The sequence below is a fragment of the Pyrus communis genome, chromosome 17 (genome assembly GCF_041283825.1).
Source record: "Pyrus communis isolate YQ-2024b chromosome 17, ASM4128382v1, whole genome shotgun sequence".
NCBI lineage: Eukaryota > Viridiplantae > Streptophyta > Magnoliopsida > Rosales > Rosaceae > Pyrus > Pyrus communis.
The window spans coordinates 28,168,073-28,188,847 of record NC_142581.1 but is presented as its reverse complement, the minus strand read 5'-3'; the positions used below and the strand labels follow the sequence as shown (position 1 = coordinate 28,188,847).

The 20,775-nt window shown below is 37.1% G+C and overlaps 1 protein-coding gene across 1 annotated transcript; it reads right to left on the bottom strand.

Moving 5' to 3' along the window:
* Positions 1-6,493: 6,493 nt before the first annotated feature.
* Positions 6,494-19,457, bottom strand: LOC137709515 (uncharacterized). The gene is made up of 27 exons (XM_068448601.2): positions 19,113-19,457; positions 18,958-19,023; positions 18,763-18,849; positions 18,497-18,553; positions 18,318-18,382; positions 18,044-18,213; positions 17,694-17,755; positions 17,319-17,402; positions 16,905-17,064; positions 16,149-16,264; positions 15,210-15,338; positions 14,433-14,504; positions 14,163-14,258; positions 14,005-14,082; positions 13,282-13,410; positions 12,749-12,925; positions 12,382-12,585; positions 12,169-12,282; positions 11,826-12,073; positions 11,435-11,480; positions 11,098-11,346; positions 10,194-10,424; positions 8,883-8,974; positions 8,014-8,242; positions 7,480-7,833; positions 7,130-7,203; positions 6,494-7,014 (listed from the first exon to the last, which is right to left on the bottom strand). Exons 1-27 carry the CDS (start codon positions 19,218-19,220, stop codon positions 6,909-6,911), a joined length of 3,603 nt encoding a protein of 1,200 aa, XP_068304702.2. The 5' UTR covers positions 19,221-19,457; the 3' UTR covers positions 6,494-6,908.
* Between the last annotated feature and the right edge of the window lie 1,318 nt (positions 19,458-20,775).

Below are 20,775 nucleotides of genomic sequence, written 5' to 3'. Positions count from 1 at the left end.
CTGCAGCATTCTAACAGGATGGGGGAAGCACATCAAAGTAGTAGGTGAGAGTACCTTAAGACGAGCTATTGAGGCACTTCTTACTAGCATTGGTGCACCCTTTCACGTTGCCAAGTGTAACTTGTGTAGGTTTATATCAACGGGCTCTGTGGCTGCCGCCTGGCTAAAAGAATCTGGCACACTGGAGGTGCTCGTTCTTCACGATGACAGAATTCACCCAAAAGGTGCACATTTGGATCAAATCTCCAATTTTCGAGCGCTAGCCTTGTAGTTGTTTGTAAAATATGTAAATTTTTGTGTCCTTGTAAACATGTTAACAAAATGTAATATATATGTATCATAAGTTCTAGCATAGCGTTTTAGACGGCGGTCTCTCTCATCGGCTATTTGGGACAAGGTTCTGAAAGAATTTCTGATATCAATTTTAATACTTCAAAATCCCTTACTGCAGGCCTTATGGGAAGGCTTTGATATATACACCACACCAACAACTTTACAGCATGCACACACACATGCCGCAGCACAATCTATACACCTTTACACATTAAACTACTAGGTCACAGCACACACACATGCAGCAGCACCATCTGCTGTCTTCTGACAGCACACATGGGAAAGAAGCTTTAACAGTAACCAAGCACGCATGGATTCCTTTCCCTGCTGTTCATGAGTCAGCAAATGCTTGTTGTGCTGTCTGTACAGATTGGCCTGCTGTCCTTCTTCCAATACTTGGGTTAACAAGAACAGCTTGAGCACTTCGTCTAACACCCCCCCGCAAGCTAACAAGATGAGGAACAACTGGAAGCTTGGACACCAACAAATTGAATCGAGACGAAGACAGACCTTTGGTAAATAAATCTGCAAGCTGATCTTGTGAACAAATATAATTAACCAACAGTTCACCACGAACCACTTTCTCCCTGACATAGTGATAATCAACCTCTAAATGTTTGGTTCTAGAATGGAACACCGGATTGGAAGCAAGAGCAATTGAAGACACATTGTCACACCATATTTGAGGTCGAGTAAGATGTAACTGCAAGTCCCGAAATAAAGACCTCAACCACGAAAGCTCAGCTGCGGTGTAGGCAAGTTGCCTATACTCGGCCTCAGCACTCGATCGAGAAACAGTTTTCTGTTTTTTTGAACTCCATGAAACCAGATTTGAACCAAGATAAATACAAAACCCCCCAGTTGAATGCCGAGTATCCGGATTCCCAGCATAGTCCGCATCTGAAAAAGCAGAAAGGTGGGTAGTACCTGGCTTGTAAAGGAGACCATGACTATGCGTCGCCTTCAAGTATCGTAGAATCCGTTTGACTGCCATCCAGTGAAGAGTTGTTGGAGCATGCATAAACTGGCATACTTGATTAACTGCATAAGATAAATCGGGACGAGTTATCGTTAAGTATTGTAGAGCACCGACAACACTACGATACATTTCTGGTTTATCAAACTGATCTCCAACATATGCACTGAGTTTTTGACCAGAAGACATGGGTGTAGAGATCGGTTTGGCATCAGTGAAATGTGTGCGTGACAATAAATCAAGAGCATACTTGGATTGACACAAATGCATTCGATTTCCATCGTACTTAACCTCTACACCCAAAAAATAATTAAGTAGTCCCAAATCCTTCATGGAAAACAAAGTACCCAGCTTTTGAATTAACTGAATGATGTGAGAAGAACTGTTGCCAGTAATCAGAATATCATCCACGTAGATGAGTAGGATAAGATACACCCCTTTTTGGTTGAACACAAACAAACTATAATCACAAGTTGATTCCTGAAAACCAAGTTGAAGCAGGAAATCTGAAAACCTCTGAAACCATGCCCTTGGAGCCTGTTTAAGACCGTAAATGCTCCGTTGAAGTTTACAAACATGATTGGGTAACTGTTGATCAACAAAACCCGACGGTTGATGCATGTAAACTTCTTCGTTCAAGAAACCATGCAGAAACGCATTTTGGACGTCAAGCTGCCTAACTTGCCAACCTTTGGAAACTGCAAGACTTAAAACAAGCCTAATGGTGCTGTGTTTAACCACAGGACTAAAAGTCTCATTATAATCCACACCAGCCTTCTGATGAAAACCATTTGCGACAAGGCGAGCCTTATAGCGCTCAAGTGTTCCATCTGCACGTCTTTTCAATTTGAACACCCATTTATTTGGGAGCAAATTCATCTTTGGATGAAACGGGACCAAACTCCACGTGCCACATTGTTGTAGTGCATTAAATTCCTGTACCATGGCATTTCTCCATTCCTGAGACTTGACAGCTTGACTGAAACAAGTCGGTTCAATTGGAAACTGGTCAACAGTTACATGCATAGCATATTTAGGGTTAGGTTTTTGGATGCCAGACATCACTTGTACTGATTCCATGGATACCACAGCTTGTTCATGTGAAGATATGGGTGATGACAGAGGTAAGGCCGACACGGGTGTAGTCGGTGCGGTGGGTGGGACAGGTTGAAACTGTGTGGTGTTTGGAGGAAAGGATGACACGGGTGTAGTAGAGGGTGGACTGGATGAGTCAATTGAATGATTGGGGACAGGTTCAAACGGTGCAGTGGAGGGTAAGGAAAGAATTTCATTAGAAGGACAATTTTGACGGAGAGGAATAGCAGGTACATTAGGTGAGTGAGATAAAGGAGACGTGCTAATATCATCAAAATTAAATAATACCACAGGAGAGTTAAATGTACCTGAATCGACGACATTTTCTGAGGTAGATGTGAGTCCCTTAAAAGGGAAAGAGTCCTCATCGAATAGGACATGGCGAGACAAGTAAATTCGTCTTGTGGACAATTCCAAACATTTGTAGCCTTGGTGATTCAGTGAATAACCTAGGAAAACACAAGCTTTTGATTTTGGTTGCAGTTTATGTTGTGTGTATGGGACTAACCATGGAAAACATCGACAACCAAATACTTTCAACATGTCATACTTTGGAACTCTTTTAAACAACTTCTCATAAGGTGACATATTGGATAAAAGTTTTGTTGGCATGCGATTTATCAGGTACGTAGCGGTAGAACAAGCATCAAACCAAAACTGATTAGGAACGTGAGATTGAGAAAGCATAACTATACTGGTTTCAACAATATGGCGATGTTTCCTTTCTGCAAGTCCATTTTGTTCAGGATGTTTTGGGCAGGAAAAACGTTGTGAAATCCCACTGTCAGAAAGAAACTGTTGAAAAACACGACTTTTATATTCCCCCCCTTCATCACATTGAAAGGTTTTAATGGCAAGATTAAACATGTTCTCGACAGTGGCTTTAAATTTTACAAATATCTCAAAAACTTCACTTTTATTTTTCATGGGAAAAATCCAAGAATACCTAGAGTAGTCATCCACAAACAACACATAGTAACGAAAATTTTCTTTAGAAATAACGGGAGAAGACCAGACATCAGAGTGCAAAAGTTCCAATGGAAACGTAGAAACAGACTCGGACAAATTGAAAGGTAACTTTTTACTCTTTCCTAAGGGACATGACTCACAAAAGCTTACATGAGGAGTACCATGAAGTGGTACTAGTTTTTTGGAAATTAAAAACTTAATTATTGAGTTGGCAGGATGACCAAGTCTAGCATGCCATTTTTGCACTGAACACCGTACCCCTACCAAGGCTGACATTGAAGACTGGAACCGTCCACTGCCATTTGGAAATGGGTATAACCCATTCTCACATCTCCCTCGGAAAAGCGTCTTCCGAGTCTTGAGGTCCTTAACAAGAAAAAAATATGGGAAGATTAGCAGGTAGCAATTGTTGTCTAAAGTAAACCTATGAGCAGATATGATGTTTTGAGAAGCAGTTGGGCAGTGAAGAACGTCATTCAAATCAAAAGAACAAGCTTTAGTATTTAGTTGTTGGGAACCAAAATGAGAAATAGTGATGCCAGAATCATTACCTACACCCCCAATAGTTTCATTACCAGTGTACTCTTTGGGATTAACCAAATTTTGAAGGTCAGGAGTGACATGTGCATTCGCACCACTGTCTAACAGCCAGGTACCATTGGATTGCTTGTTGAGAGTAATAGGCGAGGAGGACATGGCTGTGAGTTTGTGAGCAGGAATCCGACCTTCATAAGCAGAATTCATCCTTTGGAAGCAATCAAGCGCAGGATGACCTGGTTTGCCACATATTTGGCAAATAATACGCTCACCAGAAAAAGAGGATTTCTCACCATTAAACTGCTGGTTGCGCTGATTGGTGGGATTGCGAGGATTGTTGCCACGCTGATTTGACAGAGAAGCACGGGTGAAGGGAGACATTCTTCTTCCATTCCCACGCGATCGTCCACCGCCACGTCCTCTAGTGGCAACGAAGGCGTTGACATGTGCCGGTTCAGCCAAGGAATTATTCTGATCCACCATTCGTCGTTCAGTTGTCAACAGAAGTGCCTCAAGAGTGGGATAGGTGATCGGGGTATCCCTAGCTTGAGCAGCACTTACTGTCATCTCAAATGCAGGTCCTAGATTGTTCAACACAATCTGCACGAGTTCATCATCACTGACCGGTTGACCCGCGAGAGCAAGATTATCAGCAATCGCATTCATGCGATCCAGATAATCCGCAACAGAAAGATTACCTTTCTTTGTCTGCAGCAACTCATTCCGCAGGAACAAAATTCTGTTCTGAGAAGTGGAGGCATACCTTTGCTCTAAAGCTTCCCAAGTGGCACGCGCAGTTCTCTTGCTTGCCACAGTAGCTAAAACAGACGCTGTCAAGGAGCTATTTATCCAACTCAAGATCATTTGATCTTGTTGAATCCACGCACTGTATGCAGGATTGACAGTGGTAGCACCAGGCAAGTTTTTTGGAGAGCACACCAAAGTACCATCAACATACCCCATCAGATCTCTACTTTTGAGAATTGGGAGAATTTGAGCCAACCACAGTGGGTAGTTGGTTCTGTCAAGCTTGATATTAACAATAGTGGAAAACGGATGAAACTGATTGGTGGTAGGTGGGTTGGTGGAAGAACTGGCATTGTTTTCAGCCATTGAAACGTGGGGAAAAAAAAAACAAACAGGATTTAGTCGTTAGACTATGAGAGGCTCAATACCATGAAAGAATTTCTGATATCAATTTTAATACTTCAAAATCCCTTACTGCAGGCCTTATGGGAAGGCTTTGATATATACACCACACCAACAACTTTACAGCATGCACACACACATGCCACAGCACAATCTATACACCTTTACACATTAAACTACTAGGTCACAGCACACACACATGCAGCAGCACCATCTGCTGTCTTCTGACAGCACACATGGGAAAGAAGCTTTAACAGTAACCAAGCACGCATGGATTCCTTTCCCTGCTGTTCATGAGTCAGCAAATGCTTGCTGTGCTGTCTGTACAGATTGGCCTGCTGTCCTTCTTCCAATACTTGGGTTAACAAGAACAGCTTGAGCACTTCGTCTAACAGGTTCATGCTCCCTTTTTTCAATCCGAATTCGAAACTTTGCAGTGTAGTTTTTTGGCTTAACATTTGTTAACAACATTTTAATTAGTTCTAATGCAAGTTGGTGTTAGTTTCACTTCGTGGAAATTAAAGAAATGTTTGATTAACTGGAATTCCAGTCTTGGAAAAATAGGAAGATCATGATTTTTTTTAAGGTACAATCAACATTAAAGAAGGGTAGGAGTTGAAGTTTCTTAGGAGTTAGGTGCAACGGTGAATGCTAAAATGTTCATGTTAAAATTTGGGAGAGCAACTTACCTGGAAGATTCACCGCCACGTGACGTCTCAATTCAATAATACAATGTCATGTGAAAAGACTTACACGTAACATTTTATACAAATCCTGAAACAGGGAGTGGTTTGATTACTTTGTAATGAAAGTAAGATTAAATTAATGGATAAAAAGGATGTGTTGTAGTTGCGATGTTAAAATCAATCACGCACTACTATGCTTTTAACTTTTTCTTTTTAATGCTTCTTTGTAAACATGCTTAAGAAGCTAGAAACAATATGGCTTCACTAAGAAGTTGTTCAATAATGCTTCTTTGTGACATTGCATATTTTATTCTTATTGACAATTTATTACTACATAAAGGCGACTTTCTTTAATACGAAACCTAGAAAAGTTATAACGTATTACAATGTGAAATTTATTACTATATATAATTGACCCAAATTGGGACCGAAACTTTTTTTATAACCATAAGAAGATTATTCCTATACAGAGTATTACTCTAGAGAGGTTTAACCGTAGCGAAAAATAGAAGAGAAAAGTAGGGGTTTAGTAATATGGATAACTTTCATTTTTTTTATTTTATGAGTTCGTGGTTTTAACTCGGGAATCAAGCAAGATGCTCGAAAGCCAGAACAAGTCATACACGATGGTGAGTCCCATACAATTATAAACTCGATTGTGTTCTTAAAATCACACTTTTAACTTCAAGATAAATGAAAACTTCGATAACGTCATTAAAACGTACTATGATTACAGTTCTAATCGCGATTTGAAAACAATTAACATACATAATATCCGTTGTTAAGATATGCAGGTTCATAACATACATACACATGCCTGTTGTTATGAAATGAGAGCCCTTTCAGGCCCCCCAACTCAATCCCGCCCTTATCAATCATCCTGTATGTCACTAACTTTCCGAACATACCAAGACTAATCATCTTAGAGTTGAAGGCCAAAAATTAGGTCATGAAGGACCTCAACCATGGTGGGAATAAAAAAAATTTGTATCACAAAACCGTACCTGGCTACATGACGCGAGGATAAATAAACCGAGTGGCTCTAATTTTCTAAAGCTCTTTTCCTAGGCTAAGATCATCTTCAACCTCCAAACAGCAAAGGCATATCCGATTCAATATTAGATATTACCCGAGGTGCATTTCTCTTAGGCACAAACAGATATTCAGTAAGTCTTCTTTCTCAAAACGGGCTTACGTACTTCCTTCTTTGCAGTTGTGGTGAATCCAGGTGTCGGTATTCCCACCGTGGATTGGTACAAGTCCTTCAACCTTCAAGGTGAGGCATAATAAAAGCAGACAACAATTACAGCATGTTCATGAGCACAAAAAGGACCAGAACCAGTAAGCAGCAGGTGCAGTTGGAGGAAAATAATATAACAAATACCTTGGAATAGTGGCAAACAGAGCAATCACTGACACGCCGACTATAAGAGGGAAAACTGGTGCCGGAGTCAACTCCTGTAGGTCATGGAAGTGGAAGAGGAAAAACAAAATGAATATTTCGTTAGCTTGACTTTTAACTTGATTCATAGCCTCACACGCAGAAATTTAACAATTCTAAACAAGAGTAAGCACCGAAAGAGGAGATGTGCCGTTTCAGAAATTACCATGAATTAGAAGCATCTATGTGTATGATGGTTGAAGAAAATAAGAATTGGGGTATATAACTTTAAACCATTGCACTTTCACAAGATTGTCAAAAAGCAATTGGGCAGTGAAGTTGAACAAACAAACCTGTTTCTGCTGATCCTCTTCATATGCATATCTGAGTGGGCCAACATGTATGCGAGTATTCTGCTCTAAATCAACCTCGATAACCTCGGATTTAAACTTATGGCTGCTTGACGGTAGGCTATAACGAAGCTGCAGAAGGTGCTTACCCTTGGGTAAGTCCTTCACCTGGAAAAAGTTGGAAAGCGGAAGAGGGAAGACGGACTCAGTTATAGATAGATCACTAGATTTGATTTCCACTAGTAGATGTGGATGCAGTTCCTTTATTCTCTTTCCTTCAACATGGCAACTTAAAATAGTTGTGTCTGGTTGTTCAAAAACCAGAAAATCTAATCCTTTGATATCCTCATGCCCAACCTACAAAATTACCAAAACGCTGAATAAATAAATAATTAAATATATACACATGGGAAGCAAAATTATCCAAGACTTTGTTGCAGTCTTCAATTTTATTTTTTTTTAAGTTTCTAATACTAGACTGATCTTTCCACTCCAAGGAAGTTCGTTCTATTTGATAAAAACTTGCTAGTTGCTAACCGTGATAGGAACATATTCTGGTGATGCACGCTCAATTTTAGCGCTACCCAAACCATCCCTTTTCACTACTTTGATTACATAGATTGCGTCAGGAAGAAGTCCTCTCAAACGATAACTTCCGGATGAATCAGTCACTGTTTCCTCATAATAGCCTTTCGATTCTGATCTGGCCTCAACTAACACACCTTCTTTTGGTTGGCCAGACACTAGAGTAACGACACCCATAGCACTGGAAAGAGTATAAACCAACTTAGCATCTCACAGAAAGAAGCATAAATTAATTTCAAATCTGTATGTTTCTACATGGTTACACAGATAAAAATTCTATAGTACCATTATAAGTACAAATGGAACAGGTTTGGTTTTAAAGATTTCAAAACTTGGACCACGCATGCACAGAAAAATATGCTGTGATGTACATAATATGGATTAAAGTTATTTTGGAAAAGAAAAAGAAAACTGGTTAAAAGTTAAAATCACAGTAGCATAAACGCATTAGATGATTACCAAAAGCGAACAACAATGACTAAAATGGGAAGGAAGCAAAATCAATTGGTCAAAGTTGTACTGCACAAGAATTGCATCAAGTTTCAAATCAATTTGATCAAATCTTGGTAAAGGAGAAATCCGTGGATAAAATTGCTACAATCCAGAAATATTTTAATCCACAGATCCAACAAATTCCTAGTTCCAATATTTAAGTTCCAAATTGTAAAAAACACGTTGTTCAAAATTCTAAATATGAAAGAGAGAATGGTTTGTCGATGTTTATATGTGCAAGGGCAATAATAATTTTTTTTTTTTTTACATGATCGCATTGTTACAAAATATTTATGCAAACTAAATATAAGAGAAGACTAATGGAAAACCTGTAAGCCACTCGAGTAGCCAGGAAAATAGCTTCTTTAGACTCCCCAGAACCAAGATCTATCGCCAGTGCCGGAGGAGAAAAGGCAAACTCCTACAACACGTCAAGAACAGAAAAAAAAGTCCCTTTTTAGGTGGAGTAATTAATTGTAGCCTTAGCTTTGGCAAACAGATAAACCATTTAATCAAGGAGTTGTTACGGGCTTTGTATTATGATCAATCTTGGCAAACCTAGGATTTCATTTTTATGGGGACAAACTTACACTATAAGGGCTCATTTAATGTCTAGGAATGGGTTGGCTTGGATAATCCACTAGATTCAATGAATGTTGAATAGAAGTATGGATGTCAACTCGCACATTTTTGTCCAAGTGATCACAAAAGATGGAGAGTAGTCATGAAGAAAACTTGTCCCTCACAATCCTACCATTTTTGTGGGGATTAGGAGGGATAAGTTTTCTTCATGATTTCTCCATCTTCTATCTTCACTTGGACACAATATGCAAGTTGGCATTCATATTTTCATTCAACAATCATTCCATTTAGTGAGTTGTCCCAGCCATGCCAATCCTAAATATTAAGCGAGTCCTAGCAGTACTAAAATAATATGAGAAAAATAGAGTTAACTAGCTTGCAAATTATACAAACAAGACTCCAAATGTCAAAGGCAAAACAAGTTTACAAACCCATTGCATGTGGTACCCAAAAAACTGACTTTTGAAGTAGAAATAATCAAGTGTTTTATTTCTCTTTTGAAAGCATCTTTTTTTTTTTTTTTTTTTTTAAGTTATCTTTAAAAACAATGTAATTTTGTAAAGAACCCAAAAAATTATGACATAAATACATAGGATGTATACAAGTCTTGCCAGCATGTACTACAAAAACATCAGTCCTTAGAAATTATATGTCAGATATACTTACATACACAATGTAGATGACTGTATTATATGTATTTATATATATAATATATATATCCTACGGACTTCTGCCTAAACTAGCTTTACAATCATTTCAATTCCAATGTTATTTTAGCAAGATACATGGTGGAACTCAGTTTTCTTACTATTTCTGAGCCAAGGTGAACAATGCAAGTGTTACTAGATTTGTGACCAACCACAAATATAAGATAAAAATAACATAAATGGTTTTTAGTAAAATGATTGATGATTGTTGAACAAGTCTTGTAACATCATAATGCATTCAAAATTATTTAACCCGTACATTCTGAAGATCCAAAACAAGGAGATTAAAGAAAGAGAGTGCAGAGTAGGAAGAAAAAGCGAATAATTAGCATGCATATCCTAGAAGGGTACCTTTAGCAAAGGACGGAGATAGAATGTCCCTGGAAATAAGTTGTTGAACAGGAATGCTCCACCAGCTGCAGATACTGAGTTGTTTCTGTAGCCATCATCACCACTCAAAGATAATAACACTGAAGGAATAGGCTCTTTAGCATCATCTTTAGAATGAATATTTACAGAAATTTGGCCAAGCTTCTGACAAGAAAAGGAATGAGGCCCAACTTGTTTTAAATGGTACCCAGGCTGCACAAAATGGATGGCATTAGGTTGATATCACGAATTGTAGTTTCACATATTTCTTGTACTCAGCTCACAAGTGAAAATAATCTTAGTTCATTCCTCACTTATCATTAATATTACAGTTATAAAAAGTGTACAACCATTCGTTTATATTATCTATGTACTTTTAACTATCTTAAGCCATAACCAATTGCAGTGTACCAAGCCAGAAAGAGAGAATCTTAATGATGGAACAAAGATATCAACCTCTTATTTGTTCTTCATTTAATTCATCCGTAATTGAGAAAAACAAAAAGATGTAAAAGTAAGCACAAATATGTCAAAAAGTTAAAAGGTTGTTGAATCACAAGTTTATTAGGAAGGTTTATACTAACAATCTCAAGACACAAAGTGAAGGGCAAGGTCTCCAAGATTTGTACCATCTGAATTATATATCTCTTAAATTGATGTACTAGATTTTCTTGGTCTCCTATATAGCATGTTTTAATCCTTGCAAATTCCAAATAAATTTTACAAACTACCACCTAGAATCCAAAAAGTGCACAATGTGCAAATACCAAATATCAAGTCATGAATATTCAAATGCATCACCTTCAAGACGGTTAAAGAAAGAAAGTACACCATGACGGACACTTTATTGAAGAAAGTAAATTAAGGTTTTAGTAGATGTCTAAACCTTTGAAGCCTCAACACGGTATGTTATTTCATCATATAAAGGTCCCCCAACAAAAGAGCCATCCATTCCCGTAGTAGTTTCAAGTACTAGTTCACCATCCTTAAGTTGAGCAATCTGGCTATCCCCAGAGGCAAGAATCTTAATATGAACTTCAGAAAGAGGGGGAGAGACTGATCCTTTAATATATAAACCCAATCTACCAGAGAATGGAGGGATTGAAGCTTGACAGCCATCATTTGTAATTAAGACCTGAAAAAGAAATTTTTTTAGAATAATCTTTGATAGAAAATAATAGACTTACATTTCTTTAGTTGGAAAATCCAAAACCAATCCATACATGATGTTGTCTAGGATAAAATAAGATCTTCCTCGTCTCATCAGTTCTGCGCAACATCGCAGCTCAAGTCAGAAGCAAAAGATGGTGAGGTAATAATAGCAAACCAGTCAAAACAAATGCAGTACTAAACCAAGTTTTCTTTGCAAGAAAGAGGAAGTAAATCTTTAAAAGGAATAATAGCAAACCAGTCAAAACAAATGCAGTACTAAACCAAGTTTTCTTTGCAAGAAAGAGGAAGTAAATCTTTAAAAGGATAAGTAACAATTCAGTGCATAAGAAACCAACAAGAAGAGGATATACAAAGCACAATATGTAGAAGACACATCTAAACATTTGAGATGTGCAAGAGCCATGACTGCTTAGTTATAAGGAGAAACAATTAACTATGAACCTTGGATCCCGAGGAACAAAGGTAAGTCTTTCTCCACGATTGGCCCATGCAGAATATTCATACACTACGGCACTTTGATCATTTCCACTGGAAGACAGCCAAGCCGTGGTCTCATCTATAATACTACCCCCCGCATTCAGAATATCCACAATGAAATTCTCAGGTACCTCGCTGACACCCTCAAATGAGCTTGATGAAACATTGATTTGTCCTTTAACAAGATACTTTTCTCCTTTTAGATAAATAGGCTGCAAAAATATATAAAAGATGTGATGGGAAAAAGATTTTACGGAAGCAAGGTCACAAGAAATGAAAAACAAAAAAAAGGAAGATAACACCATACCAATGGGTTTAAAGTATCAATCTCAATTGATGAGCTCCCGAAGAAAATACACGAGTTGACAAAATAAAGTTCATGCACTCCAGGATATTCTATACAAATATTCTGGGAACCTTTCTGCAATTCATAAAGAGGAGGGAAAAAAATGAATTTCAGATGCCCGTGCACATGCATCTTAGTTTAGATCACCGGGGCTTATCAAATAACAACACAAACCTTAATTTTCAAATTAATGGAAGAACCATCTGGCTGAGTCATATAAGCATCTACATCATGGGTGGAAATTACATTGACCCAGTAGCCTTTTTGAACAAATTCAATTCCTTCTACATCATCCACACCAACATCCACATCAATGGAACTTTTCTCCCAGCACCAATTATCTTCAACAGCTGTGGGTTCTTCTGAATTATGTTTGACCTAACGTAACAACATACATTCAAAGAAAACAAGCATATTAATGGCAATAATACCAAATGAATGCTAGTTCTGACATGCACACTTTCTTTTATCATTTCATAACAACGTTCTGCAGCGCATAATAGTTCAAAATAATGTAATGGCAAAAGACGAAGAACTGTACCTCAAATCTGTATTTCCCTGGGATGACACTTTCGAAGTGAAATTCACTACTCTCGTTAGTCAAACTAACTGTCCTCCTCTCTTCATTACGTTTACCAGCTAAACCAACCAGGGTAACAGAAACAGATGCACCACACTTCTCCTTGCAGGTTACAGTTCCACGAACATTGACCAATGCCTTAATTAATGACAAAAGGAGAGAAATATCAGAACATAAAAAAAAAAAAAAAATTAAGAAATTGCACATCTAACATAAGCAAGCACATGTAGAAACGTTCAGATTTTATATGTTGATCAAAGAAGCAATTTTGGTGGTCATTTCATTTGCGCTAATAATTACTAGCCAAATGAATAACCAGACCAACCAAATCAAGCTGAACTTTGATGCAAAGGTTCTCTATTCATGGTGAAACGCAGCTTTAGTGCCTATCTATTAAGTATGAGCAAGCATTGAAGACTCAAAGATAAAAAAAGAAAAGAAAGTCATTATATTTTATGGAAAAACAATTATCCATATCATTTAAGAAGTCTTACCTGAGAAAACTTGACGTTCAATAATGGATTTTTTACAGCAACATCAACATAAGATGGCAAAAACATTAGACCAGAAGCACTCTCAGGCATAGCTGCTAAAGCAGATAAACGATATTCACCAGGTGTAACCTGGGCATAAAAGACAAAGATGTAAATTCAATAGGTAAAGGGGTTAACTTTGGATCCACAATGCATAAGCCAATGAATGCGTGGCTGAAAACCCACCCAAAAAAGGCAAGCCAAAAAAAATATAGAGCACAAAATCAACTTGCTAAATTGATAACTGCTGCTTGCACAAAAAAAACACCTAAGATCGGTTCTCATAAGTTGTACTTCTACACCTTATCAACTAACCTTCTTGTACAAATGACTAAATTGGTTTAACAACACTTTTCTTTATAGGAAGTTCTAAAGTGGTTCAAGCAGTTCTAGCAGTTCTATGCTTAGAATCGGATTCTAAAACAGGAAAATGTCAGTTCGTGGATCAAACAACTTTGCAACACTTCATATAAGAACTTAGTTCACACTTGCAATATCAAACACGTATAAAATAAATATGAAGGAGCGGAGAGTAATTGATTCTGGCTTCAATCATTGAGAACTGGACCAGTACCCCTTCTCTTCCATAACCTCAACCATCTCAATATCAGACAAGACAGTACTTGTTTCTATACAGGCCCAGAAATAAAGAGCACATCCTTATTGCACATCAAGCTAACATACCTCAAAGCAGAAATTTCCACTTCCATCAGTCTGTTTCACTTGAGGTTTGACATTTTCAGGGCCATGAGTCAAAGCTACCTAAAATTTAAATATAGCAAGTATTAATCCTGCATATAAGTATAACACAGAAAGAGGAACATAGGAAATGTGATATTTACCTTTGCCTTGTAACCAGCAGTAACCATATGAACCACACCACAGACATCATAGGAAACTGCTTTAATGTCCATAATTGAAGCCATATTCGGTAATACCTGGATCAGCCAGCAAAGTAAGAGCAAAATAACAAAGTGCAATTCATTATGATGAAAATCACCTAGTTAAACGCAGAATACTAACATTGTAGCTTCTAATAACACATATGGATGGTAAACTTGTTATAGAATCAATGTACAAGTTCAGAAAGAGATTCCCATAAAATACTCTACCAAATAATCGCTCAAACTGCTGAACTTGTAATGCTCCTTTGTGGCTTCAATTGCATAGCGATTGGAAGTAACCTGCAACATTGAACAGCTAAGTAACCTAAATTCAATACCAATAAAAATAACAATAGTATGTCATCTAGTTTGGATAAGGAGGTGTTCGAAGTTAGAACCATCAAGGATGGACTTGTAAATCTTTTAAGGAGGTTGGATACAACCCATCTGTTTCTATCCTGATCCTTTGTTTTGAAAGGATAAAGACCAGTAGACCACCCAAGGTATGCATTCTATCCTAGACAATTGATCTTAGAAGGAGCATCACTTGCAATATGTTCAAAGAAGAAGACTTAATACGTGCCTTTCTTCCTGTTGGCGTATCATGTGTTTTACTGAAGCTAAAATGTAGTTTGTTTCTGTGCGGAGTCTCAGGGAAAGATTGAATGGCCCACATCTCTTATAGTTGTTTAAGGAACAGCTAACGGTAAACACCAAGGCACTATTAGCCATTCCTTGCGCAATTATACAAGGAAAAGAAGAGGAGAATGTTCATCTTTTCTGACTTGCCTAATTGCACTTTTGAATATGGCATACCATTCTTTTTTAATTTTTGAGAATGTCCCTTAGGTGGAGGTAGAAAGGCCAAAATGTTGGACATTTGATTTAAACTAAAAGCAAGAAATTTGAACAAAAAAACAGCTATGAGCTTTTGGCCTTTTTCATTATTTCATTGTGTAACAAGAAAGCCAACAGGAAGGAAGAAAAGTAGATACATAATTATACCTGGTCAAGTTTGTAATACCCTTGTTTGTCAGTGATGGACCTTTCATGGCCATCAACTATAATTTTAACACCTTCAACGCCTTCATCATTTCCATCCACAACTCGGCCCCCAACAGAAAATCCAGTGACCTATGCAACAAGAATAAAAGATAAAGCTGTAAAACATATGCTAAAAATCACAACACAGCACAACATAAAAGTAACTAATGTCAGCATACACAAATAAATTAGATAACATTTTCAAAGGGATGGAGGGGCTTCCAATTGTCTATCTAATTGAAATCGGTGTGAATAACATATTTGTATCAGAACTTTATACAGCTATACATATTTGCAATATGACACTTTCACAATGAAGAATGGGCAGCCAATCAATAGATTTAACCCAAACCACATGAGGTTAAATGACTTGTAAGAGTAATGTAAAGTTTAATCTTGTATACTTTGAGGGGGCCTGATTGGTCCACAGAATGAGTTATTTGGGAATGGACTTCCATACATATTCCTAGAGGTTGGGAACGAAATGGTTCCAATCCTTTGTTTGAAAATTCTGGGAAATGGTAACAAGAAAATACATTTTATTTCCATTCCTATGTTTGGTTTGTGTAGTAATAGGAATTAAAGTTTTTCCTATTTTTAAATAATACCCTTACTAAAGAAACAAAAAAAATATTTAAAGACAAAGTTGTAGTATGATTAGAATCCCTCTTCATGGGAGTTTGAAACCCATGTGGTATGATTAGAGCTCCCATGATTGCACTTAGCGAAAATGGGAACGGAATTATATACCCATTCCAAGCTCATTAATAGAAAAAACACCAAATGTCTGAATTTTGACCAAATAGGCCTCCATGCATCTTACCTGGAATATTCCAAGCTCAATAATAGAAAAACACCAAATGTCTAAATTTTGACCTCATAGGCCGCTATGCATCCTACCTGGAACTTCTGAGGAACTGTCACGTGTTGATGCTCAACAGTTACTGACATGACAGGAGGTGAAACATCGAATACTGTGTTTTCACCCTTGTAGTAAGGTATGAGCTCATATGTTCCTGCAAATGATTCAATGAGACTGAGCCCCAGGTTCAATTTGAAAGCAGTAATGTGTATGATGAGCATTTTCCAAGCAAGAGTGCTTCAAATCAGATGAATCTTGAAATTTCATTAACAGAATAAGGCAGCGCAATAACTAGGATTTCTGATGAAGGTAGCAAGGCAGTGATTAGCAAAGAAAATCATATAAATATTTGTCTGAACATAAATGTTCTGCTCTTTGTCTACACCCAATACCCCTTCTTTTAACTTTTTTTTTTGGGTGGGTGGGGGTAAGAGCCGTCATTTTATTCACCCACAAGATTTTTCAAATAGGTTATCCAAGGAAAACTAAATTGTGGATTTCTACAAGAATCGCGAGCATCTATTTGGCTGACCTATACATTGATGTGTAAGATTGTTCACTAGTTATAGAAGAAAGGCCAAATACAGCTTCTATATAGTTTGTTGGCCACAAATTTGAAAAGTATACAATCTTATATGATCTAAAACACACCGATCAGTTACACATCTCAATGGAACATTATAATATATAGCGTAAATAAGCAGAAGAGAACAAACAAAGCGGACACACATGGGGAAAAAGTGCAATGAAACTACCAAAAATAAAACAAATAAACAGAAAATATATATAATTACCACAAGGTACTGATTTAAAAATGAACATCCCATGATCATCGGATACAGCATGGCAGAGTGCCTTCCTCGTTCCAGAGGCAGTTCCAGAACCTTGGGGACAGTCTACCTCTAAGACGTCATCTGAGTGTAAATAAACGTGAACTCCCAATATTGGATTTCCCTACCCCAAACAAGAAAGAAGAAGAAAAAAATCAGTCTATAGTACAGGTAAATGAGCTAGAACTCCAATTTCACTTGACCACCATATTAGGGGGAACCAACATTAATTAGAAGAAACATCTGTAAATAGATCAAGCTAACTCTTGTACTAATGGATAGATTTCTCAATTCATTAGATAGCAGATATGTAAGATAAGGACTTTTAGACAAAGCAAACTGTATATTGAGCAATCATCTCTAAAGTAACATTTTTACCTGAGAAACAACAAATCCACGAACATCATACCCAGGGACAAAGAAAATGTCATCCACTACGTCATTTCCGAAACCCAAATTCACCTGCAAGAAGTATATTAATTCCACATGAGTGGCATATAAATTAACAAAGGCTTATCAATGGAACTGTAATATAATCTTATGAAACTATGTAACATAATATAACTTTATAAAACCAAGTAACTATTATAATCATAAAACCAAGTCACATGTTGTGAACCAAGTAACTTAATATAAGATCATATACTCTTATTTGCCAAGAAAGGCCTTGTGAATTCAATGGGAAAGAAATACAACACACTAGTCAAAAAGAAAAGTAAAACAATATGGCATAAGAAAGAATAAGAAATGAACCTTTGTTGAACCTCTTATTTCAACTTTCAAGTCAGGGTGTGAAGCACGTAATTCATATTTTCCTGCACACAAGAAGGATATAGCAAAGTCATTCATTTGCTGAAACAATGGACTAAATGAGAGAGGTGAATACAAGGAAATCTTTCAGTAATAAAAAACGGTCCTAGAAACCTAATCACAATTAACAACCGATGCATGAAGAAAATTACAGTTTCACAAGGACACCAGATCATAACTGTCAAGTGTACAGGACATTGGAAAATAATCAAATCACAATATCTGTTAAAGAGTATGTCACATATCGGAAAACTTTATGAGTTGGAATATACACAAAGCCTCAACTTTTGTACCTGGAATAATATTTTTGAACATGTAAACACCCCCTGCTGATGTTATAACAGAGGAAACAACATCACCAGTATCAGACAAAAGTTCAACTTCAATATTTGGAGGACCTCCATTTTGAACGGAGCAGCTCCATCCGCCAACGGCTCCCACTACTCTACCAGACAAGGAGAACCTACCCACATATACCACAAGGTAATTTATTCCAAAAGACCAAAGCAAGAAGGACAGAAATGCTTATAAGATCATGCAAACTCAAATAAGAGCAAAAGAACACACCCTGTAAACCGAAAGTTAATATCTTCACTGCCATTGCAGCCAGAATCGTCAACAACAACAGGAACCTAGAAAAGACTACTGTTGTCAGATTTCAGGACAAGCGCAAATTTTGAGTCAACGTGTCACATATAGGATATCAGGAATAGATAGAAATACAGAGAAAAGAAAAATTAATAAACCTTGTCTGGGTTCCATGACCATCCCTCTGGGCCATTGATTTTAATTACAAACGAACCCTGCATTTCAAAGAACAGCAATGAGAACCAATGAAGATATAATAAAAACGCAGAGAGTTTCAGTCGAGTAAGCAACACCAAGGGTATGGCTTTTCGCGATCTCCTCTGATAATTTAACAGACAACACAACATCATCACTGAAGCATGAGAGCACGTGAAATGTAAAGATCCAGTGAAATCCGACACCGAAAAAGAATAAGAAATAATACCTTGTCATATACGGGAATGAAGTAGTAACCGTTGGGAGCACATTGAGTGCTATCCTTCAACAACCCATCAACTGTCCGAAGCTCAACCTAAAATCCCAAAATCAATTTGTTACTTATTCGATATCTCGTATCTGGGCTTAGATTGGTGACGAAAATGCTGTAAAATTCAGGCACTAATTCCAAAAATTGTTATACCGTGATGTGAGAATAATCCAATTTAACATCGGTGGGCTTCCTGACCTTGATCAGAGAAGAACTAGCCTGCAAGTTTACAGTGGCGATTACATACTCGATCAGGTAAAGGGGTAAAACCCATTAACTCTAACAGTGAAAAAGATGAAGTCTTTTACCTCGACGAAGCCGCCGCAGCCGTGGATTGAATCGGCGAAAGTGGTAGAGAGGGAAGAGATTGCGAGGAAGAAGAAGAAGAAGGCTGAGGCGTGGTCTTTGATGCCCATTTGGCCTTCCTCGTGTGTGTGTTTTTGGAGTTGAGAGGTTGGCGAGGGCCGAGAAGATGTGTTTCTCTGAAAACAACGACGCTGATCTGGCTTCCCTAGTTTATATGATCCATCACTTAAAACAAAAGAGAGAGAGAGAGAGAGAGAGAGAGCTGATGAATCAGTCCGAGTCCTGAGTGGAGTTTTCAGTCCGATGCCTTGTTTTTCTTGGATACAGAAAGTGTTTAGTTCGATCACGCATTCGATTAGCATTTTGAGAAATTTTAATTCTTTTAATGAATATATAAGTATTTAATTAAAATTTTAACTGATTCTTAGAAATTTAAGAATTATGATAAGGATTTTTATCATCTGCAAAAGTAGGAATAAAAATACTTAAAAATATTTGCAAGAGTACAAGATTGTCTTAATATAACAACTCAAACAAGATCGTTTTCTACTGGAATTGAATGAATAATTTGTGTTTAAAACCAACTCTTAATAATTATTTAAAACAAAGTTTAGAAAATGTTGATTTTAGAATAATAAAAATGAATTTTAAAATAAAACAATTAAAGAAATTAACTACAGAACAATTTAAAAGAAAATCAATTTGTAAAACCTAAGGTTCAGTCGTCACCATTACAATCCTATGCAATTCTATTAATTACTTATGAATTTCCACGTACATGCTTTGAAGATTAGGTTTTCCTAATGCATATTTTCCTTCTGATGTTCAAGCGAAAACGTATATTTAACATGCAACCCGTCTGTGATGTTCAGATTAAATATAAACACGCATAACTCATTACACTTTGTGAAAAGCCTTTGAAAAACTATGCGAGCGTGATGTTCGCCTTAAGTGAACTTACAATTACTAATCAAAAGAATCCCTCTTCAATTTCAGGGTGATGTTCCAACAAAAATTACATCAAATTATTTGTCTAAAAACCCTAATGGTCGCGAATTATTAAGACAATTAGATAGTTTAATTAGGGTGATTAATAATTCAAAGCAAGCATGCATCTATTCATAAGCAAATTAATAAAACCACATATTCATGCTAAGACTCATGGTTTCGTCCTAGCAAAAGAATTAGTTATGAAGAACCATAAAACAAAATATTATTAAGAACAAAGATAGAAAACACGTAGAAAATAAATTTGAATTGTCAAATGCTTGTGCGTGCGTTTCCACCTCTCCTTCCCTCCTACCCGTAACAATCTTATTTATACTATTACAAAATAAAACCCTAAAAAGTCTTAGAATAAAACTAGGAAACATAATAAAATAATAAAACAGGAAATAAAAGGTTTCCTATTTAAACTGAAATTCGGACTTATCAGGAAATCAAACTTTTGACTAAACAAATCAACTCCGATTTGGTCCTAAAATGTCACTTTTGAAAGCTGGAGACGTCCCCTACAAATCCTCAGAAGGAATCTTCATCAAAATATTATCTTGACCTCCGAAATACCCAAAACGTCCAAAAACGTTAATTTGGGAAAGCTGCGCGCTGAGCCTTTATTTTATCTCCACGGTTAAACGGTTGGATAGAAAAATCTGAAACTTTGAT